The sequence below is a fragment of the Martes martes genome (genome assembly GCF_963455335.1).
Source record: "Martes martes genome assembly, chromosome: 8".
Lineage (NCBI taxonomy): Eukaryota > Metazoa > Chordata > Mammalia > Carnivora > Mustelidae > Martes > Martes martes.
Genome location: NC_137895.1, coordinates 56,093,091 through 56,116,775, shown reverse-complemented (window position 1 = coordinate 56,116,775; position 23,685 = coordinate 56,093,091). Strand labels below are relative to the sequence as shown.

General features: G+C 46.3%; 1 protein-coding gene across 1 annotated transcript; it reads right to left on the bottom strand.

Moving 5' to 3' along the window:
* Nucleotides 1–2,925: 2,925 nt before the first annotated feature.
* Nucleotides 2,926–23,685, bottom strand: EMP1 (epithelial membrane protein 1). The gene is made up of 5 exons (XM_080812343.1): nucleotides 23,547–23,685; nucleotides 8,584–8,697; nucleotides 6,207–6,303; nucleotides 5,953–6,093; nucleotides 2,926–5,208 (listed from the first exon to the last, which is right to left on the bottom strand). Exons 2-5 carry the CDS (start codon nucleotides 8,659–8,661, stop codon nucleotides 5,042–5,044), a joined length of 483 nt encoding a protein of 160 aa, XP_080668469.1. The 5' UTR covers nucleotides 8,662–8,697; nucleotides 23,547–23,685; the 3' UTR covers nucleotides 2,926–5,041.

The window sequence follows — 23,685 nt, the reverse complement described above, 5'->3', positions numbered from 1 at the left end:
AGGTGAAGACATGGAGGACATTGGGATGTTTCTCACCTGCAGTTATGGAAGGCAAAGAGAGCCTGGAACAAAGCAATGGCCTTTGGGGAAGGGAGATTTGGGTAGGTAAGAGAAGCAGCAGAGGTAAAATCCATAAGTGTTGTCAGCTAATTGCTCATGGAGTGGGATAAGGACCATGAAGAAGCGATGAAGACCTGAAAATCTTCTATCCTCCCCCATGTGCCGGTCCTCCCATCTGCTCTGTGCTCCCAGAGGGTCTTCTTCCATTTTCCCTAGGTATGAGTCTTACCCCCAGGCTAGACTATAAATTAGATGAAGACAGGAAACATGCCTGCTTGTTCTTTCATTCCCTAGCCTCTAGGTGCAATACCTAGCACCCAGTAGTTTATCATTACAAGTTTTAATGTACCACCCTCCTACCTCATGAGGAGGCCCCATGTGTCTCCCTTTCAGAAACAAGGCTAAGGAGAACTCCGAAACACTCCTTTCCTTGGGCTCCTCCTAATCAGTGTACCTCCTTCTCTACCAGCTGTGTGGTCCTGGACCACAAGTCCACTTTCCTAGACTGCAAGTACCTCTCTAAAATGAATCAATCCTCTTCAGAATCTACTCCAAAATTTCCAGCAAGTTTTCTTCTTTCATCCTGCCTCCCACCACTCTACCTCATTCCTCTCTAGTCCCTAAAATCTAGTCTTTTTTTTTTTAAACTCATGTACACATTTTTGCTAGGGAATTTTATCTGTATTCTGGTACATTCTGCCTATTAGTAAATATGGGAGAGAGCTTCTCTTTTTAAGGGTGGAATCCTGCACAATATCCTCTTAGTTTTCATATGCCTTCCTTCAAGGCCCTGCTGATATACTCTTCTGTGCCTCAAAGCCAGTGGGGTTTCTCACAGAGACTATAATGGCTGAGTCCAACACAGAGGGGTGTAGCTGCCTGTTAACCATTTGGCACTTCACGTTTATCACTTTGACAAATAAATAAGTTTCATTGGCCTGCAAATCCCATTCTTTTTTTTTTTTTTTAAGATTTTATTTATTTATTTGACAGACAGAGATCACAAGCAGGCAGAGAGGCGGGCAGAGAGAGAGAGGAGGAAGCAGGCTCCCTGCCGAGCAAAAAGCCCAATGCGAGGCTCGATCCCGGGACTCTGGGATCATGACCCAAGCCGAAGGCAGAGGCCCAACCCACTGAGCCACCCAGGCACCCCTGCAAATCCCATTCTTAAGTGGTAATGGAGAGCTCTGTAGCTCATCTTTCCTATCTTCATAAATTTGGACCGGTTTCACCAAAGAGTATTTTCTTAAACACCTTAATTCAACTTAACCCTACCTAAGAAGCTCCCCTATAAGAGACTGACAACTTCCTGTCTTTTCATAGGATATTCAAGATCATCTTTCAAGTTAACACCCATGTCCTAACTATTTCACTATTTGAGCTAAGTATCAACTGTAAACATAAATATTTCCATTGTTTAAGCTTCTTTTAAATTATTTCTGGAAATGTTTGGTAAGCCAGTGCCTTATTCTTAATTGGAATGTTTCCCCCATGACGACTAATTTCATTTGTCATGTTGGCTGGACTATGGTGCCCAGACATGTGGCCAAACATTATTCTGGATGTTTCTGTGAGGGTGTTTTGGATGATATTAACATTTAGATCAGTGGACTTGGAGTAAAGCAGATTGCCCTCTATGTGTGTGGGCTTCTTTCAGTCAGTTGAATAAAACAAAAGACTGACCACCTCCTCCCCTTAAACCAGGGACAATTCTGCCAGCAGACATTCTTTGGACTTGAATGGAAGCAATGGCTCTTCCCTGGGTCCCAGCCTGCCAGCCCTATCCTTCCAGAAGATTTTGAACTTGCCTGCCTCCATAATTATGTGAGCCAATTTTTAAAAAATAAATGTCTTTCTGTATATAATTTACACATCCTAATGGTTGTGTTTCTGTGGAGAATCCTAAGTAATACACCCTCATTCACTATCCAGGTCTTTGAGATAGAAGATTTCATTCTGGCAGAGGAGAGTTGTCGGAGAGTCTGATTAAAGATCTATAGAAGGAAAGGAAGAAAGGATCCTCTGGAGGTCTGATCCACTACCAGGCAAATGACATGGGAGAATGAATCCCAGGGAGAACTAAAGGAGAGAAGTAGCTTCTTGTGATAGTATGCCAGAAGCGATCTAAGAAATTACATAGGTCTCTGAAAGGGTATCAATAATCAATACAATTTGATTAATTGACATTAAAATATGTTAAAGTTTTATTCTCAGGTTCCATTGTGTATTTTTTGTGTATTACTCTGTGCAGTTATTTCATCCAAAACCACAGGGGTCTGACAGAGCACCAAACCACATTAAAACCATTTGTATGATATTAGTGTTGACATAGTGCTAGGGTATACCGTGTCTACTCTGCTTTTCTATTGTTAATTCCAGTCCTTATTGCTCACAGAAAGCAGTGAAGCTTTCCTTTTCTCATCTGTCCCATAGAGATATGCCCAGTTTATGCAATGAATGGATTTTTGCAAAGGTGTGTATGTGATGCATACCTTTGTAAATTGCTTTATATTTTGAAGACACATTAGAGGAATTGGCTATTTCAAAGAACCTTTTCAAGTATCTCATTTCTAAATGTCATAAGTCATGCTGACTCAAGACCATGACATCTCCCTGATGTAGCTTATGAAGTTCTATTTTTTGCTTTAGAGGTTTAATTAATGTTAAGATAAAACTATACCTAATAACATTCATTTGCCTGAAAGAGTTTTTGTAGAATGCCTAATGTATTACCAGAAAGTAGTTTAATGTCTCAAATAAATGCCAAGTTGTTCAAATCGCACTGATCAACAACTTCGTTAGGTATAAATGTCACTATTATCCCTACTGTCCTACATTTTTTTAGGAAGAAAACATTCACACGGTGAAGGGAATCAGAATCTACTTTTATGTCCCTAGAGTTATAAACATTTGTATCAAAATATTTACATTTATAGTATATGAAATATCAATCTATTAAAGGAGAAGCCAAATACAGTACTAGAACAACCCACCAATGTAATGCAAATTACATGAGACATAAATGTCACAGAAATAAAGTAAAAGACAAGGGAATACATGGTTCACTCCAGTCATAGTTTGACTTTTCAACATAATGCGAGTATCTCTTTTGAGTATATCTGATATGTAAGTATTCTTCTGCACATAAGACAGCCTTCTATAATCACGTGATAATTAAATCATATTAAAAAGTTCATCATCCCACAGTTCTTGCTTGCCATCTCTCTACCCCCAGCCCATGTAATCTGGTGGCCTGTCCTCAATAATCCCTTAACCAGAATGAACATAGAGCAATATATTTAGTCATAGTCCTTTTACATAAATACCAGCAATCATGGTATGACAACTCCCCAGAAAGGAAAAGTGTGTAAGAAATGGGATAAGGAGAGAGCTAGGAGAAGGAAAAGTAGGCAAGATGTCTCACATTCCCCCTGGGGTAGATCTTCTCTGGTAATAAAGAAAGTGTCTTCCCAAAATGACCCCTTTAGACAGAATCTGAGATGGCTTGAAATAGCTGCTCCAGGCCAGAGCAATGCCTGCTTCCCCAGGAATAACATACAGCTACTAAGTCCTATATAGAAATGCTCCTATGGCAACAGACAGCCCAATTGCCAACTGACTGGGAACCACAGGAGTTTTTGCTTTTTATTTTTTCTCTTAAAGAAAATATATGTCTATCACCTATGTTTTTATTTGTCTCGTGGGAATTTTCTAATTTTCCTGGGAATGCAGGCACTCTGTTCTAATCATGACCGAAATCTAGTATGCTTAATACTTTACAATTATATAGCACCTTTCCCCCAAGGATCTATTTGGTTTTGGTTTGTGTGTGTTTTACTAAGCTTCCAGAATTGCCCTGCCTCACTTGCAGGATAGACAGGGCCTCTGAAAGGCAATGGCTCCAGCCCATGTCAGAGAGAGAGCTACCACTGAGACTAGGAGTTCCGATCCCCAATGCGGATAATTTTTTGTTTTTAGGACAAAACATCCTCAAAAGTTATAATTTAGAGGGAGAGTAATAAATCATGTTACAAGGAACCATGTCCATCTCTCTCCCAGTATGTGCTTAAAAGAAACACTGATCGCATGAACAGGGGATCCTAAAAACAACCCTACTGTAGCACTGTCACGAGACTGCCCCTTGGTCTCATCATTTGCGTGGTGCTTTCACCACAGAACTGGTCATGAGTGGCTTTACAGAAATGCCAAAAGAGCTGCTTTGGCTTTAAGCAAGAGGCCTAGCAAAGTCCACAACAAGAGTTCTCTGTGAGGGACAGCTGCGTGAGGTCCAGTCTGGGTTCTGACCAGCCCCCAGGCCTTCCCCTGGGAAAAGTCCTCTTTCTTGGTTTAACTCACCCACCAATTTGGCCTTAGGACTCTATGTCTTTCTCCCAATTCATCACAAATACCACTGAGTTCCACAGAGTTAAATATCTGTTCTAAAGAGGGCTAATGGCTCATAGGCCAAAGTCCCCTCATACAGGCCCTTCAGACTGGAATGTGATGTTCTGCTTTGGGTCAGAAAGGCGGGATGGCTTCCAGGCTTGGCACAGTCAACACAAAAACAAGATCTGTGCTTGCTGGAACTTGTACCGCTATTTTAACTTGATGCAATAGGTCTGAGGACCGCAGTGCAAGACCCAGAGTTCAGCCTCAGGAGTGGAGCCAGTGGTGCGGCAGCTGGTGGGTCCCCAGGCAGTGTGTGTAACTAAGAACAGCTGGAGGCCAAGTCTGGTGGCTGGAGAGAGGCTCTCCAGACGAGAGAGTAGCAGAGAGTAGCCAACTACTCCCTCCCTAGGGCAGGGGCTCCATGGTAGAGAACCTTCCCAGGAATGGTTTGGATTTCCGGCCTCTCCCACCCTCCTTCCCCTCCCCGCCCCCCCTTGGGTTTTCCTGCGTGGTATCTTCCACTTCCCTCCCAGATTCAACGGCTTCCTTCTCCCCACCCCCTGCCCCAGGATCCCCATGAACTCATTTGGCCTTATTTCTTTCTCAGGACTAGATAGAGCACGCCAATGATGAAGCTAAAGCAGAAGCAGATCCAGGTCAGGATGAAGGAGTAGCCATGGTGACTTTTGGAGTAGTTGGTCCCATAACCACCGGCATAATGATGAGTATAGATGGACACTCCGACCATAATACACAACCCTACAAGGGGGAAAAAAAAGGCCTCATTTTTGGTTTTTGTTTTTGTTTTTTTTTCTATTAAAACCAAGAAAAAATTGTGTAACTTTTAAAAGATTCAATTTCCCTCATAGTAAAAGGAAATTTCACTGGGAAAATAAAATCTGGCTGTTTAGCCCCATAGGCTAGTTCTGCTGATTGGCCTTGAACCAACCTGGATGGTTGTGTTGATAAAACTAGAGGTGTTTGGGCTCCCATACCCACACCGGTTTGTGTAGCTACAAGTGCGAAGTAAAACAGAGAACTTCATGTCCACCACCGACTTTTCCTTCTAGACCCCAGCCTCTGTAGGCAGGCTGCCCAGGGCATGAAACGACACAGCCTTTCACCCAGTTATGGGTGTTGGGATGGTGCAGAAGGATGAGAACAGGAACTCGGGCGTGCACTATGGCAGTGGCTTTGTTTAAGGACACCCACCTTCCTGCCCTCAAGAGTCTCCTATACAAGGGCATGCAATGGGCGTGGCCCGGCCACTTGGTCGCCCCACCCCCACTCCTGGGAGCACTAGGTTTAAATAGGGCAGTATGTTTAAAGCACAGGACAGTACTAATTCCAAGCTCCAGCAGGGGTTCTCAAAAAGAGAACAAGCAAGCAGAGGAGAAAATTGTCCAATGCAGCTTCACTGAGCCGGGTGCTCCTCTGTTCAAATTGCCAGGAGTGCCCATGGTAAGGCCGCCATACACAGGAGCCCGCCCCTAGGATACTCACAGCACACCAGCATGGTGGCCCCGGAAAGGAAGAAGCGGTTTCCCTTCTCCATGGTGAAGAGCTGGAACACAAAGACCACGAGGGAGATGACAGAGAAGATGATGGAGAGGATCATGAAGGCCTGCACTGCCTTGAGGGCATCTGTGGACACAGGAAGAGGAGAAGAAGGGTATTAGGCTAAGCAGTCCCCCGCAGGGTGCACGTTTCCCTGACCACCCAAATGTCAGTACTGAACACAGTCCCCTAAGACATACCTTCGCTGGCATATGACAGGACATCATCATAGCCACCAGCGGTACAGTTTTTCCAAAGACCGACTGATGCTTGTGTATCTTCGGAAACCACCCAGACCTGAAACCAAAAGGAAACAAACAATGGTTGAAAAGTTGATACTTTGCTTTGAAAGGAAAAGAAATAGCAACTCAGATTTGGGTCAGGATCAAATCTTCAGCAACACCCCACATTGAGCCTCAAATAAGGCTAAGCACCCCACCTCTTTGTGGAAATGAGGTCTGACTAAAACAGAAGCCACAGAGGTCCCAAGATAAAGGTGGAAAGTTGGTGACTGAAGAAAAATCACACAGTTTCTCTGGGCTTCACATTCCTCCTTACTTAACAACAACAACAAAAAGGAAGTAATTCAATCGTAGTGGTTTAAAATTCTGAGGTTCTAAAAAGCAGAAACACAGAATGAGCAATTGGTGTTAAGTATGTACCATCCATTCGCTCTCTCAAGACCGTCTTAGGGGCACCTGGGTGGCCCAGGTGGTTAAGCGTTGGCCTTCCGCTCAGGTCATGATCCAGGGGTGCTGGGATCCAGCCCCACAGGGAGCTCTCTGCTCAGCGGGGAGTATGCTCCTCTCTCTCCTTCTGCCCCTCCCCCCTGCTCATGCTCACTCTCTCTGTCTCTCTCTCTCTCAAATAAATAAATAAAATCTTTTTAAAAAGACCATTTCACGTAACAGCCTAAGGGGGTTAGAAAAAAAGAAGGAGGAAAAAACCACTCAACTAGAGGCAACTAGGAAACGTGGACAACGAAGGAAACAGCAATGAGTCTTGGTGTCAGGAAGCCACTTCCATCTCAGGGCGCCTGGGTGGCTCAGTGGGTTAAAGCCTGTGCCTTTGGCTCAGGTTATGATCCCAGAGTCCTGGGATCGAGCCCGCATGGGGCTCTCTGCTCTGCAGGGAGCCTGCTTCCTCCTCTCTCTCTGCCTGCCTCTCTGCCTACTTGTGATCTCTGTCTGTCAAATAAATAAATAAAATCTAAAAAAAAAAAAAAAAAGAAGCCACTTCCATCTAAACGGAAGGACATGGGGACCCCTGAAAGTAGAAGAGTGACCAACATGTATTCCCCAAGGCTTGCTGTGGTGCCAATGTCCCTTCCCACCCTGCCCAACAAAAATGGTTACTCTTCTGGAAGACAAGCACCCAGAACACCCGTTAGAATGAGCACTGCCGGAGGGACAGGGCCCAGGATGTGTGATCACCTGCTCTTGATTCAATAAACAACGGTATGCCAAGCCCAGTACTAGGGGCTGATAATTCAGATACTCAGCCCTTTGGGACCCACTGATGCAGTGTGAAATCACTGACCAGGCTTGTTACCCTGCGAGCCCTGGGGGTTGGGGCACCGAATGGCTGACCTGCAGTCTGGAGGAGGGCTCACGGGCAGCCTTGCTCGTGCCGACCACATCCACCAACGGTAGCAAAACTCTTTTATCTGAACTTCAAAACCCATTTGTCCTGTAACTGTAACAGGGACCCAGACAGATTCTGGAGCCACCGTTTGCCGCCCTGTGATGGGTGGCCTTGATTTTTGCGCGCCAGGATCAGTCTTTTCTCTTTCCGCACAATAAAAAAAAAGCACAATAAAAGCCACTCTGATGCTACAAACGACCGCTAGAGGTCAGAGTAGCCCAAACTTCAGAGAAAAATATTTTTGCATTGTTTTGCTTGAGTGAGTGAATTCCGTGGAACCAGGTTAATCTGGCACAATTCCACCTTCACACGCTCCTCTCGGCTCAGAATTGGAGCGTGTCGGTCTGGCAACCAAAGCTTCTCATCGGCCCTCTCCCCTCCATCCTTCTAATCAGGGTTCCCAGAAGGAAAGGAAGCTCTGCTCTCGCCCCCGGGCGGGATGGTGGGGTGGTGCTGACGACCCTTCGGCAGGAACAAAGCCTCTCCCTCTCACCGGGGCACCTTGGCTAGCACCCCTTCTTGGAATGCACCCCTCTGCTCCTTCCGCGATTCATCCTCCGCCAAGAAACCCGCCCATCTACCCACTCCCCCCAGCTCCACCTCCGAGAAGGTTCTGCCAGAGACTGAAGAAGCCTCATTGTCTTCTCCAGCCCCTTGCCACCTCCAGCCCCGGCGGGATCCCTTTGATAGACACCGGCTTTTCTCCTCCTGCTATTTCATTGTTTGAAATGCGAGTGGGTGTTGGGGTTTTTTGTTGTTGTTGTTGTTGGGTTTTTTTGGTTTTTGGGTTTTGGGTTTGTTTTTTTTTCCCCACGACTAAACTGCATATTCCCGAGCGGCAGGGATTGTGGCTCAAACTTCTTTTGTAGTAACTTATGTAAATATTCAGATAACTTCTGGGTGAATGAATGAACAAAAGAACGTATTACTCACGTTGGCAATGGTTCCGACAAATAACATGATGCATGTGGCGATGTGGACCACAAAGATACCAGCCAGTAATACCAACATCTTGGCTTCTTGATGCCTCGAAGAGCAATGAGAGTTCTGAAAAGAAAGATGCGGGGGTTGGGGGGAGGTTACTGTCAGATTCAATCAGACCATTCAGCATTCCCACACCTGTGGACTGTCTGCTAAAATCAGGAGGAGTGGCAATAAAAACCATCACAATTTCATTATAAATTCCTGAAAACATGTTGTTAACCTAGTTTCCTAAATGCCTATTCATCGATTTACATATACCTAAATGCAAACATAATTCTGCTTCTCAAATATCTATATACTCACCTCTCTAATAAAGTCTGTTTCTAGAAACACACACACACACACACACACACACACTTTATCACTGTTAATGTTTTATTTTGTTTGTGTTTTTAAGAACCAAAATAAGACTTTGATTTTTTTTTTTTTTTTTTTTTAGGCCTTTTCACAGCTATCATTTCCAAGTCTCTGTGCAACGATGTCATATAAATTTCCGTTTTCCACTAGGGAAGTGTCCATGGCTCTATCAAACTGTTCGCCCAGAGATATTAATAGAAGTGGATCCCTTCTGCCCAACAGCAGCTTTTACTCGATGCCCATAGACTGAATAGGCTACTAATTTGCTCCCGGGTGAGATACAAAATGTAGGAGCCACAACTTCTGTTATTATAATGCTGCTTGGCAGTCAATAATTATAACAACCTAATTACAGTGTAATGGTCTGATCACCTCCTGACTGAATATTTCAGGTTTTTATTGTTGTACCTGAGCCTTTGGGCTGTGTCTGCCTCATAGTATGGACTCTGCTATTGGTCTAGGGCATAATGCTGTATTTCCTTTGATGCAGTATGTCGGTTCTGGGGCTTTAGAGGTATGCAGGCTGAAACACCACTAAATGAGCCTTCTATTTGTGCATGACATTGACACACCATTCAACCCTGCAGGACTCCGTGGAGAAGATAGGCAAATGCACAAATCACATGGTGGGAGGATTGGGAACGAATACAGATTAAGAATGGGCATAGGTGGGGTGCCTGGGTGACTCAGTGGGTTAAAGCCTCTGCCTTTGGCTCAGGTCATGATCTCAGGGTCCTGGGATCGAGCCCCACATCAGGCTCTCTGCTCAGCAGGAAGCCTGCTTCCCTTCCTCTCTCTCTCTGCCTGCCTCTGCCTACTTATGATCTCTATCTGATAAATAAAATCTTAAAAAAAAAAAAAAAGAATGGGCATAGGTAAACCACACTGTTAGCCATCATCTCAGCAGAGGAGAAGGGAGCCCATTGATCATAGAAGAAATCATAAAGAAGGGAGTTCATTGATCATAAAGGAAGTGTGAAGGATGCACATGGGAGTGGGTATTCTGATTTATGTAGCTGCAGAGGGAGGGTTCCATTCTCATGCTCAAGATAGCTATGATGCAATGCAGTCTCAAGGGACTTCAAAAGGAAAGAGTTGGAGGTTATTCACACCAGGGTGGATGTGTGGATGTCCCCACCTAGGGAGGAGATGGCTGGGCACATCCTGCAATTGTCCCCCTTCTCTCTCACACTCTATCTAATTTAATTGAAGCTTTGAACCTGCTTGAGCTACTTTCCTATTGTCCCAGGTACTTAGTGGCCAGCACTGATGCTATGATCTCAACACTTCAAGTGCCTTTTATTGCCCCTCACTTTCCACATCAGGTACTCAAAATCTAGAATGTTCTTTCAAAAAATATATATCTAGGGGCGCCTGGGTGGCTCAGTGGGTTAAGCCTCTGCCTTTGGCTCAGGTCATGATCTCAGGGTCCTCGGATCAAGCCCCGCATCAGGCTCTCTGCTCAGCGGAGAGACTGCTTTCCCCTCCCCCTCTGCCTGCCTCTCTTCCTACTTGTGATCTCTCTCTCTCTCTCTCTGTTAAATAAATAAATAAAATCTTCAAAAAAATTATCTACAATGTTCTAATGTACACAAAGGAGCCTTGCTCTTTACAGGTCAGGAATGACAGGCGCACTGCGGCTTCCACCGTCCACCCCAACCTGCTCCAACAACCCCTGCCTTCTTGCCCAGACCTAGCGTTTCCCTCCAACCCAGGCTGCTTGGTGGTAGGGATTTGTCCAATTTCACTGTGAGTGACAAAAATTGTGGCGTTTATCCTGCGTCCTCAGGAGAGAGCTCGGAGATTTCATGCCTGCTGTGAATAATCTCCCCACACATTCAAATTCGTTTTTGCTTTCCGAGGGTTCACGCATACCTCCACAATTTTCTGCTTGACTTTAATGCACTGGGAAAAGAGGTTTATGAATTGAACAGGTTGAGTTAGAATCACCTAGCCATGTCCTTCTGTTCTCTGTGTCCTCCTATATAAAATAGGGGCCATAATGTCCATCACATAGAAAAATACAAGGGTTATGGACTCTGTTTATGAAACTAGCAATGTCCACCACATGGCAGGTACTAATGGGGCTGCTTTGGCTGTGGTTATTAGCATTACTATTAGTATCCTGTGAAACTGAGAGTGGCTGTTACCAACATAGCAAGTCAGTTAGTCACTGGGCTACCCCATGTTAAGTACAAATAATAGGATTTCTGCTGTGTACTTCACCAGGCAGTGTATATAAACCATTTTGGACCTCCTAGAAATTGCCATTATGCCTAATCCCTGCCCTGTGACTGGGGAGACTTCTAAGAACACACCCTTGGGAATGAGAAGGAGAAAGCTCACTTTTTTCATCCCTGTCCTGGCTGTCATCCCGACACCCCCAAAATTCACACCATCACTAGATCCTGATCCTGCCCTTCCTGGGGAAAGGAAGAGGCTGACTGTAGGGAATTACAAATATTGCATAACAAGTCATATGTTTAATTCAACTTGGGCTCTATAAATGTCTTTTTTATTCCTTTGGCTTCTAACTGACAAACATCCTCCTAACAGAGGGAAGTGATCGAGGGGCCCAGAATAGAATACAATACGCCAAGTGAGGCCTTTTAAATGAGATGGGGAAAATGCTGTGAGTTCCCTGCCTTACCTGCTGCTGGGAATTCAGCAGCACTTTCTGTCTCCTTGGGTTGCTATGAAACCCTCCAGAGGAAGTCTCACCTTGCTTCTGTTCCTGCTCACCCTCTCCATTTTGATGACTTGATCATTATTGCCTTCCACATACCATCTTCCTACCGGACCTCACTTCGGACCATCCACGGCACCCCCCGCCTCTGGATCTCACTCCTGACCTAGAGGGTAATGGCCTTAGGAATGAGAGGTCCTATAGTGCCCTGCTGTGTAGTGTCCCCTGTTTTTCAGGGCCTGGTGCTTCCCCATGTGTATTGCGCGTGCTCTGCTATTACATCCTGGCTACTCATCCTTCTGACCAGTTGTCTGCAGAGGCTCTCTTTGCCTGACATGAGCAGTGTCTGGTCCCTGGCCTGAACATGGTACATTTTAACTAGGTGTGCTCTGGTCTGCTTATGAAATGAGACCCACTGCCAATGCCCCAGGAACCAAGGCGGGATCTCACCCCTGATCTAAGCCGAAGCCCCACCTGATCATTATTCCCCTGCCTGGGGCAGGCTGGAGGAGTGGGTGAGGTTATCAAGCAAAGAAGTGACTCTCTTTCATCTCAGATTCCTGTGATTCAGACACATCTGTCCACTACGGAAAGGAGCAGAATGTCTTAGATTAGCTGGATCTCTTAGTGTACAGAACGCATAATTCCCTCTGCCTTTGGCCGCTGCATCCCGCTAGAAGTAGAGGCTGTTTAGCTGGAATTAGCTCATAATGCATCTACTTTCTCCATCTTTTCACTGCCCCCCATTTGTCAGGTTCCATTAGTGTCATCCATTGTCAGCTTAGATGGGCTTCCATTGTTTTCAGTGGCCCCCCAACACATCTGGAAACAGAATAAACTATTTTCTTAAATTTCTGACCTGGATTATCCCCAGTTGCCCAGAGCCCCCGGCAGAGAAACCCTCAGCCAAATGTGGAGTAGAAGGGCACATCTTGATATCCTTATAGACAACCATGAGAGCTACCCAGTGGGTGAATGTCTGGGGATCTATCCAATAGCAGAGCATAATGGGAATGAATAACAGAAGGTCTCAGGCTCTTGAAACTTCCACCCACCCACTACTTGCAGTGTAGCTTGCAGGGAGACTGATTCCTTACCCTGGTGTGTATCTTATATCATAAAAAAGCCCTGAAAAGAGACCATTTCTGAACATCCGTATCATTGGAAGTATTGGCTGCTACAACTTTCTTTCTTGGCAATTTGTTTCACTAAAACAGTAATCGGCTTCTTCCTCACTTCGCTCTAAAATGTTCTGGAGAGCACCCTCCAGTGGAAAGCAAACCCTTCGTCCCAGCTGGGCAGCTCACATCGGAGAGAACAAAATAACAGCATTGCAATCCTGGACACTTAGGTGCCATGCCTGCCCCTCAGAGCATTTGGTACACTGGGTGGTCCCAAAGCTTGTCAGCTGGTTGCTGGGAACTCCCATAACATTATATATGGTTTCTTAACTCTCAGACCCAAGGCCACAGAGCTAGTCCAATCCCAGTGTTCTCGAAGGATAGGACATCCACTGACTGTTCTATGTGAGGTGCAGGAACACATTTCTCCACCCATCACTGTAAGCAGAGTAGGACTTCTGGGGGCTGGGGTACTCAGGGCTATCATGGCATTGAGTACAAAGCTGAGAAAAGTATAGGAAGCATGAATGTTGACTCTAGAGAGAAGTTGAGTGTTAAGAGAAAAGGAAGTTAGAGATTTAGAGCCACACATCAGCTCTGTAATGTCCCTTTTCCGTTGTTCTTTCTTCCAAATGTGCAGGCCAGCCAGTTTCCTTCTACCACCACCATCTTTTTCTCTTGACCATTCTTCCCCTTTTCTTCTCCACAGCCCAGCCCACAGAGGAGCTGCAGTCTCTTTAAGCTCCTAGTCCTGAGGCAAACCTCACAACCACTGACCATTCTAGATTTGGATTAAGTTCTTTGCTAAAAGAAAATTATTACAGTTAGTGGAAATGACCTTGAGAATGACAACTGCTGGTGACTGGAGAAATAAATGACTAATTAATGTGGGGAGGGGGTCGGGGAGATTACAGTCCTCTCCAGTAGTCTCCATTCACTTAAATCTTTATTGGTTTTTTGCCTTCCTCTTATGCCTTCCTACTCCCCTAAAATATGAGAGAATCAAAGGAACATAGCTCTGAGACTATGCTTTGCATTGCCTCTTTGCCTTTGCTTTTAGGGTGCTCTGGCCACGAGAAATCAATCAGGCCCCGGTGAACACCATTCCTTTTCTGATGAGTACCTAATACTGCAGAGGCTTTGAGGATAATTGACTTTTAAAGACGCAGTAGGGGAGTTTAGATATTCGTAATTTGGATCCATGGTTATTAAGCTAGGGTCAGATAACTTCTTCCTGCTATGGAGTATGTGTATTTATTCAACCACCAGCATCAGAGTCTGGGGGAAACAGTTCTTTAAGGGTGGTCTAAGTCACAGTATTTGGGAACAATACAACAGAACTGAACAATCAAAAACCCACTTCTCCAGCAAAGGAAGTGGTGGAAATCCTGGTCTTGACTCACTGAAGAACTAGCCTGAACCTGGGCGTGTAACATAATCAGAAACGGGGGTGGAGGGTGGGGAGGGCAGGGGCTGCATGAGCAGAGGGGGAGTCTCGCAGAGCTCAAATGTCCATGAATCATTTGCGAGTGGGTGAGATTCTCCCAGACAAAGGCACAGTGGAGGCATCTTCTACCAGATGGTGCAAGAATGCTTTCTGAGAGCATGTGAATCGGCTGGCTAGCTAGAAGACAGTTTAGTCATTTTCCTGGCCGCCTTGGATAACCCCGTCTTCTCTGGGGAGAAGACAGTAATAATGGTCAGCTGCCAAATCCCCCATCTCTCCTTCCTCTCATCCCAATTTTATTGCCCAAAGCAAGTCAGGTCATGAGTTCTTCCTCCATTATTTACCCCGCATCTATTCCTTACTTCCTGCTCATGTTGTTCTTGCCGGGTTCAGATCCTAGCCTGGACCACAGCATCAGCCCCTGGCATGATCCTCCTTATGAGCTCCTCCCTCTCTGACATATCTCCCGCACCACTGCATTATCCGACCTTATTACTCCTCTGCTCAAAATCCTCCAAACACCTCACCACCCCTCCCACTCATCACTGAGAAAGAGGCTCCCAACACTTACTCTAGCCCTGAAAATCCTGAGAATATGGTTTCCAAAGAAAAAGCCCTGTTTTTAAAATGGCCTTCTTCCAGGAACTACCCACCAAAAATTTTTCAAAGAAGCTCAAATCCTGCCTCCTCTAGGAAGCCTTCCCAGATACACAGTTCAGAAGTACTCATTTTCCCCACTATGCTATAGTCCTTACATAGCCTTTTATTAAAATCCCTAGTGGCAGCCTGCCTGGTAACAGAATTACTTACAGAATTATTCGGTTCCCCATCTCCTAAGGTTCTACATTTCTGAAGGAAGAGTCTTATCTATGACAGGTACCAAGTAAACTTCCATTCAACTTCCAACAAATAAATGTTATTAGGAAGACAATTTTTTTTTCTTACACGCATGAACTTTAGTCCTTTGTAATTTTTAGAAATTACTTATACACTACTATAGCTATGTATTGAGCATCTTATCACATGCAAATTCTGTGTTACATATTGCTATACAAATATCTTTGTAAACATATGAACATTTCCTGAGTAACTTTGACATTTGAATATGCAAGGGTATATATGTGTTTGCTACCTTTTACTTAAGAGGAAATAGGTAGATACAAAGAAAATATCTTACATTTCTAAACACTAATTTGTCCACAGGTTCAACTTTTCTCTTTTAAGTTATAGAATCTCTGGACTGAGAAGAGGGGCCTTAAAATTCCTCCCCAATATATGAACCTCAACTACAAACCTACACCACAGAACTATCTAAGCCATGCTTAAACTCCTCCTGTGACGGGGAGCTCACTACTTGCCAAGATGCTCCCATTAGGAAGTCCTTCTGACAACACATCAGAATCTGCTCTTGGCAACTACTACCCCTGATCTTAGTTCTACCCTTAATCTAAAGCGGCCTCTTCAGACCTCTTCTAGAACAGCCACCTTTGTAGCAGAGCTCTCAGGCTACCAGAGAACTAGCCAAAGGACATCACCTAAGATCCCAAATCTCAATCACACCGTAACACAGTCTTGATTTTATTCAACTGTAAACATGATTCTGTCTTTTCATTGATTTATGTTTTCCCAATTAGGAAATATCCATCTCTTTCTGGAAACTGCAAACCTTAAAGAAAGCTGCCTCACACCATCTGACCAACGACGTGGTGCTTCCTGCAAGGCACAAGAGAAGATAAAAGACAAAGCTACCCCGGTCACATGATCTCCAGGAGTCAGTCCCCACCTCTGTGTCATCTCCCCAGTGGGACGCCCAGCGGCAGCCACTTCTCCTTTCTACCCTCTACGCACGAGTATCATTCTGCTTTGGTCAGTTTGTTTTGATGTGTTTGTGTCCCATGGAGGATAATTTGGGTTGGCAAAGTGGACGTCCATTTAACACAAAAGCAGAAAAGGAAACACTCTCTTTTGGGAGCAGTCAGAGAGGATGTATCCGGAGGAGGAAAAGGCTGGGATTAAAAGCAGGTTGAGTGGATGAGACCTTGGATGAGCTTTTCTGGCCATTGTTATTGTTGTTTTATGTCAGGCGTACTTTCCATTCTAAATATTGTTTTTACGTAGGGGTGGGAGAGGGGAATGTTCATTTCTCCGTGGGAAATATGGGGAAAGAAAGGATCCCAAAGGACCGTTTCCTCTGCCTCTGGATATCTGATGTTTGGTGTGGAAGGAAAGAATTTCAGGTTGTCCCTCAATATACCCACGTTATTCTGGGGCCTGATGTTTTCACGTGCAAGGCAGGTTGTATGACCAGGAGAAACATCAGGAATCGATCCACAAAAGTACCTACATGCTCCAGGGAAAACAACTATGTTTTCATGGTCTTGGGGGGAAAGGGAGTTCCATTTCCCAAATGTGGTCTGGCCATAATAAATGAGGGTTCTTATAGAAAGAGTAGGGTGTGTCTGACACTGGTGTAAAGGGGCACAGGCTCTTGCATAGTTAGGGATGAAGAACCAGGGGATGGGGTGGGGTAGCAAGCATGCCATTAAAAAAAAAAGGAAGGGAGGGAGGGAGGGAGGATGGAAGGAGGGAGGGAGGAAGGGGGGAGAAAGAATAGAAAAGAGAAGAGAAGAAAAAAGAAAAGAGGGAGGAAGGGAGGGAGGGGAGCACCTATTAAGACAAAATCTCAAACAAACTTTGCCTCTGAGTAACTGCTGACTCCAGGAAAATCCCTCTACCTCCAGCTGGTGGCTTCTACAGAGATAGGAGCATAAGAGTGGTAGAGCATGGGTTCCGGGTTCAAATCCTGATGCCACAACAACTACTACTACTACTACTACTTCTTCTTCTTCTTTAGTTTCAGTGGTGTTGAGGTATACTGGACATATTAAAATTGCCAGATATTTAACATGTACACTGACGTGATTTGTTGACTACGACACTTCTTAATTGGGACCTAAAGACTTCAGAGGGCTAGTGTGAGGACTCGTGCCTGATGCAAAGGCTATAGGGTTGTCGATTTTCTTTGTGGTACTTGATGTACAATGAGAGGCTCGGGCGGCAGAGTGGGCTGTAAGCTTCTCTGGCCGAATCTGAGCACGAGCGACTGCCAAAGGCAAACGAGGAGCATGAATCTTGTTTTCGCAAACGCTCCCGAGGAGAGTAACCTCTCTCTCTCTCTCTCTCTCTTCCCCCCCCCCCCTTTCTCTCATTTCCCCTTGTCCTCCTTCCCGTCCAAGGAGGGGGTGGATCTGGCAACATCTGCAAAGGCTCAGGCCAGCCCGGGGCTGCGATGCCGGGGCCGGCCCACGCCCCCAGACCGCAGCTGGCCGGGCCCCTGGGCCATGTCCCCCGGTGCGGACAGAAGCTGCAGCTGTCTTCTGCTTCTGGCAAAAGAGGAGTGTTCTGGCGACCAAAATGTCTTCAAGGGCGGGGTTGCCCAGACGGTAACTCGGGTTTGGGACGAAAATCAAGGTGTGGCCCGGGCCCGGCGGCGCTTGGGCGGGTCGCCAGTAGGTGGCGGCAGCACGCCGTCCCCGGCCCAGCCTGGCGAGCCCGCGGAGCCGCGAGCAACCGCCGCCTGCCCCGGAGGCCGCGCAGGGCGCGGGGTGGGCCGCCGGGGGTCTCAGTCTTTTGGGGGGTGGGGGGGCCGCTGGGTTCTTTAGGGGTCGAGACGCCTCGAGGTGCTTTACTCCGATTCCTGAACAAAGGCGGAAATGCACTTTCCCCAGAGCTCAGCCAGAATCCGAACAGAAGCCCACCCTCTCCCATATCCCAAACCAGGCCTCTCCCCCTCCAGCATCTTCTCTCTCCCGGATTCGTCGCAGGGTTCTGCAGACGTTCTAGAACTTCTTCCAGAGCTCCTCTTCGCTCTGTTCCTTACCCCCACCCCCACCCCACCCCCACCCCACCCCCACCCCCACCCCCATCCCCGCTCCTAGTTAATCAGAGGGTCAGCCGGGCCCCTCCAAACCGTGCGGAGGGGGACTCCTGCTTCCTGTCTTACCGCTGAGGAGGCCCACCAGCAGTCACCTCTGCGAGGCCCCCCGGAACGCCCACACCAGGTCCCCACACTGCGAGCCCTGAGTCAGGCTTCCAACATTCCATCCTGGCCCCGGGCGCCCAGGTCCCTTCCCCACCAAAGCCACATCCGGCAAAGGGAAGCGGGAACACACCCACCAGCCCAACTCAAGGTTTCTGGGGTTGAAAACCTCTCCTCAGTGCCCCAGCCCCAGCCCCCTAGGGAGGGGTCTTTGATTATTTGAATGAAGCCAAAGGACCAAGGACCTCATTTTGCTCTTAGCTCTGATCTGACCCTTCTAAAAGAGGAAAAACGTCAAGAGCGATCACTGCCTAGTTGGTATAAATACTCAGTGGAAATTCAAATGACACCAAGCCTGTATTGACCCATATTTGTTGCTTGACACCCCCCCTCTTTGAGGGGATAAAAAAACAGAATATTTGGCCCTAAAGACTGTTCTGAAACAGTGGGGTGGGTGGTCCCCAGACAAGAACGGAAGGAAATAAGGGGCACCTGGGTGGTTAAGTTAAGTTTCCGCCTCTTGATCCCAGCTCAGGTCTTGATCTCAGGGTCCTGAGATCAAGCCCCACGCTGGGCTCCACACTGGGCATGAAAGAAAAGGAGGAAGGAACTAGGAATGGAATCCTCCTCACACTTCTCCCTTGCTCTTTGGCCTTCTCCCTGTCTTTCTCTTTCCACTTCACTCTTCCTCCCTCTTTCTAAAGCTTTCCAGTGGCACCTTTTCCTCTCTCTCAACACAGAAGCCTAAGGAAATGCGGGCCTTTGAACTTGCTCCCTCCACCTCCTCTCCTCCTATTCTCGCTCCTCCACGCCGCCTTCGAAGCCACACCCTCCCACTGTGCTGCTGCAGGCTCCCCGATAAGAGGGTGGAGTTCCTTTCCCAGGACCAGCTCTATTTCTCCCTGAACCCGGTTTCGTTACCGGTGAATCCCTTGCTGTGGTCAGTGTCTTAACGGGCTTACAGAGCCTGCCTCTTCTCACCAGAGCTAGTACCCTTCATGTTTCATTACTCAAACCTCTTCCCTGTCTTCCCAAGCTGGGTGAATGCTCATCGCTACCTGATGATAAGGCCTAAGGAATCTCAGAGTGGGTAAGCAGAGGAGGCTGCCTGGACCCTCGAGCTTCTCTTAAAATGCCCTTCAATGCAACACGATGCCTTGTTTAACTTTTCTACCAATTTTTGTGGATTACACCATTAGCAGGAGCCTAGGGATTTCCAAAACAGGACAATAACATCTTAGAACGCTGGAATTTCAGAGCCACAAGGGGTCTTGGAGACCATCAAGTTCAGTTTCCTCAATCAAGGAGACAGGTAAGTTGCCCATGGTTCTAGGGCCGAGTTGGGCTGAGACCACAGCCCTCCAGCTCCCTGTTCAGTCACTTCACATCTGCCCCAAGATTCTTGCCCCCACTTTCAACCACTGTGCCTACGTTTTCAATTTTAAGGACCTCATTTGAACCTCATTGGAAGGACCTCATTTTAAGGACCTCACTTGAACCTCAGAGAATTCATAAACAGACTCCGGAACTACAAAAGCTGCCATATCCATATAAAACCAAAGGCACCAAGAGCAGAGGAGTCCATTTTAGTTCCAAGGAAATGCCCATATCCAAAACAGGGAAGAAAACGCTGACCCAGAGATTTTTAAAAAGGAAGAGAGAGAACAATAAACTTCACAAGGGCTTGTACTTTTATCTTTGTGCTTCTGTGTCAGTGGATCTCCCAGTTAAATTAAGAGAAATTATTTTTACCCAGTCAGGGCACCTAGGACTGAAATGTTATAAGAGTGGTCTCACGACATCTGTGTTTGGGAGGTGGGGTATTGTGGATTCAAGAAAACTAATTGGAACCCTACTTGGGCTCCTTTGATTACTAAATAGAAATTTGGGATTATCTAAGCAGAACCAGAAAGAGTATTGGAAAGGAGAAATTTATGGTCAGAAAGTTTCAGATCTACTCTGGCTAAAGCTGATGAGCTCTTCCCCAGGGCTGACATCCATCTTGCAAGCCAGCAATTAGTCCGGGGTTACAATGGATTGGCAACTTGTTCCTATAGTTCTCATGACAGGTGGTAACAATGTGAAGGTGTGAGCTACAAGAACTATAAACCAAGTTATGGGATCACCGGAACAGGGCTGGGTTAGATGCCTGTGCCTCTGGTTTTGGACTCATTTAACCATGACCTCGTGGGTAGCAACGGGGTATGTCCTTCTGAGTATGTACATCCAAGAGTCCAAAACATCTCCAAGCTTTTGTGTCAGGCATCCGGTAAGTTAAAGAAGAAACCATATTCATGTGTTTAGAAAACGAAATACCTCAGAATCCCATCATGTGGGTATAGCTGACTAGATATATAGTTTGAAAGCTCTAAAAATGCTTCCTGTTCTTTTCGACTCTTAGGTCATAATAACCATACTGATCCTTCAAGTTTTACACATTAAATATTAATTAAGGGTTAAGTGTTTAGAGGATAATGGAAACTGAGAAGAGCAACAACGAAAATGAAATAGAGAATTTCTGTGTGCCGAGGACTGCAGACCTAAGAACAAAGTATAGAAGTTACAGAGAAGCCAACTGGGCTGGATTTAAGATTTTCTAATAATTAGAGCTGTCCAGCAATGCGGGGCGAGGTGGGGGGGGGGCGGCATGGAGGTGGGGAGCATGGAGGCGTACTCTGAGGTAGGAAGCCCCCCTACTCTGGATATTTTAAGGACATGCAAAATGGCCATCTGTCCAAGGTGGTGTTAAAATAGGATTTCTGCATATGGTGGGAGAATGAATGAATTGATCTTTCAAACTGAGAATCCCTCCCAAACTGAGAATTCGGTGTACAAAATTAAAGATAGAACATAACTAAATATGCCTTGTGTCCTTTTCTGTGACCATTTTTCAGATCTACTCCCCAGTCAGGCTCTGAGGAGTCTACAGAGTAGCATTTTGCTTTGTCTGAAAGACTTCTAGGGCTCTGACTGCTCTCTCTCCATTGACCCCAGAGCATCTGGCCTGAATGAAAGGCCCCAGAGCCCCTAACCCCCCAGACCAAGCCAAGGGGCTCTGCAACCCCAGGTGGTCTTTATGGAGCCCACTCCCACGGGCACCCCCAGGTCTGGATGGTCGCCTGGAACTGGATGGGGATAGGCTTACGCGGGTCCCGGAGGGGAAGCAGGAAGAGTTGGGAAAGTCACAGTCTTCCGGGTCAGTGGAAGGGATGTGCCTTCCACTCCCGAGGAGATGTGCCCTGTCCTCCTGGGAGGTAGCCAGCCTCCGTTCTGGGATGTAGCCTGCTCTGGGCTGGCCTTTGATGGCCTTCTGCCAACTCCCAGGACAATTTAGTGCCCTCAAACAATGTAAAATCTGGGGGGTCCTCTGACCAGGACGCCAGACCGGATGGCCTGCCGCCCTCCAGACAGCACTCCACCCCCGCCCCATTCTTCAGTCTGTGGCAGAATCCAGTGGGCCTCTGAGGGTGGGAAGGAAAAAATAACCCTCACATTTCAGGATTTTCAAAGACTTGCTGCTGAAATCCAGAAAAACTCCAGCCGCTAAGGAGCTCCCTCACTCTTTCTTTTTGGAGGCAGCGGGGAAAGCGGGAATTAGAACGGCATTTTCAAAATTGTCCTCAAGCTCCAGGAAATACCGTTTATCATAGTGTATTTTCTCACTTCTAGAACTATAGTGTAATGGGAAATGCTGCACAAAAAATGCAATTTGGGATGGTCTACGCCCGCAGATTTCTCGGTGTTTTCTGTCTGCTGACCACTGAAGTATCGCCTGTAGTTTAAACTTGAACAAGAACTGCAAGATTTGTACTAGAAGATTTGTACTAGACTAATGGAACACCATTACTATCGACTCTAATAATGGCTCCCCTTAATCCACAACCATGTAATCTGGAAATAATAAACATTTTAAGCAAATGTGGGAGTTTCCTGCATCTTGACAAGTTTCCCTTGCACTTAGTTAATCATCCCCTCGAGGGCGGTTTTACGAGGCGTCTTGTCTGTGCAATGTACACGGGCTGATTACATTTAAATCTTCTCTTCCAACCAACGGCATTTCTGAAGGAAAAGCCTAAATTCGTCAGACAAGCTGAATCCTGTCATTTTCCTCGGCTTGTTTATGTAGGGAGAAAATAAAACCAGACTCTATGTCGAAATGGGCCACACCTCAACCAAAACGCTAACCCAAAACAAAACAAAACAAAACAAAAAGCAAATAGAAATCACCCTTCCTCCTTTCTCCAGATTCACTTTATGATTAGCACGAGTGTTTGCATTTGCACAACCGCATTTTGGAAGAGTGAGAAGATAAATGGTCCAAGACAATCACTGACTTCCATGAGGAAAAATCTCACATCAACCTAAAAAATCAGTTTATTATTGCTAAGATGGCATCTTTTCACTCAGCTCTAAAATTTCTAGGGTGGAAGCACAAAGCCATTCAACTTTTTTTTTTTAAAGCAGGAACAGATAAAGTTCCCCTACCCCACCCTCTCCTCCCTGTTTCCCTCCTGCCTCTTCCCATCCTCTACATCTGGCAAGGAGAGAAGGAGTTCTGGTCTGAATTCCCCATCAGGCTGATTTGCACCAAATGAAACTCTCCCACATTTTACTTGAAACACCAGTTGAAACCGCCCCACCACCACCTCTCTGTTTTCTTTAAAAAGACCCACCCCCTCCTCCCACCTTGAAGGGAGAAGTAAAACTGATATTTTAACAAAATGAATGAAAAAGCTGAAAGACCCCTTTGTCTAAGCAACAGCAAAAGTGAACTAAAAAGCACCTATGGATCCATCATCCAAAAAAGATCAGCAAATGATGGACAAGAGAGACAACTCAAACCCTGAATGCATTTGAATCAAAAGGGCCAACCTGGAAAACATCTGGCAAGTCCTTTCAAAGGTATGCAGTGTTTCCTCCGTAAAGAATCCCTTATCCCGGTGTGTTCCAAAGTCCTTGCTCCCTGCTCCCAAGCAAGAAACCAGTTCCTGCAAAACGTAATCACAGCCCAGGCCCACCGATTTCCCCGGGGCTCCCAACTCCCCCTGTCAAAAGGCATTTTCCTGAAACTCATAGAAAAAGTGGTCTGGGTATCCACTTGTAGCCAGAAGTTTCAAGAATTCAATCCAGAGGATTACAGGAAGAAAAAGCACAAGAAAAAAAGAAAAAAGCAAGACTTAGATGACAAGGTCGGGAGAAGGAGAGCAGAGAAGGAAAGAGAAAGTTCGCTGAGCTTCCCAGCAGCGCTGGAAGGTGTCCTACCTGAGGATTCCGGGGACTGAAGCGCCCTGAGTGGCAGGAGCTGGTGGCTGCCCGGTCTGCTCTTCTGGAGGTATGTGACCGCAGTGAGGGGAGGGACCTGCTTCCCGGGGTTATAAGTTTCCAGCGCTGGTGTGCTGGG

What these genes read in the sequence shown, in the direction of transcription:
- EMP1 (XM_080812343.1), bottom strand. Translation starts at nt 8,661, where the DNA reads ATGTTGGTATTACTGGCTGGTATCTTTGTGGTCCACATCGCCACATGC. An exon ending in CCTGTCATATGCCAGCGAAG is followed by an intron (nt 6,094 to 6,206) that starts GTATGTCTTAGG and finishes CTGTGTCCACAG; the next exon opens with ATGCCCTCAAGGCAGTGCAG. An exon ending in GGCCACCATGCTGGTGTGCT is followed by an intron (nt 5,209 to 5,952) that starts GTGAGTATCCTA and finishes TCCCCCTTGTAG; the next exon opens with GGTTGTGTATTATGGTCGGA.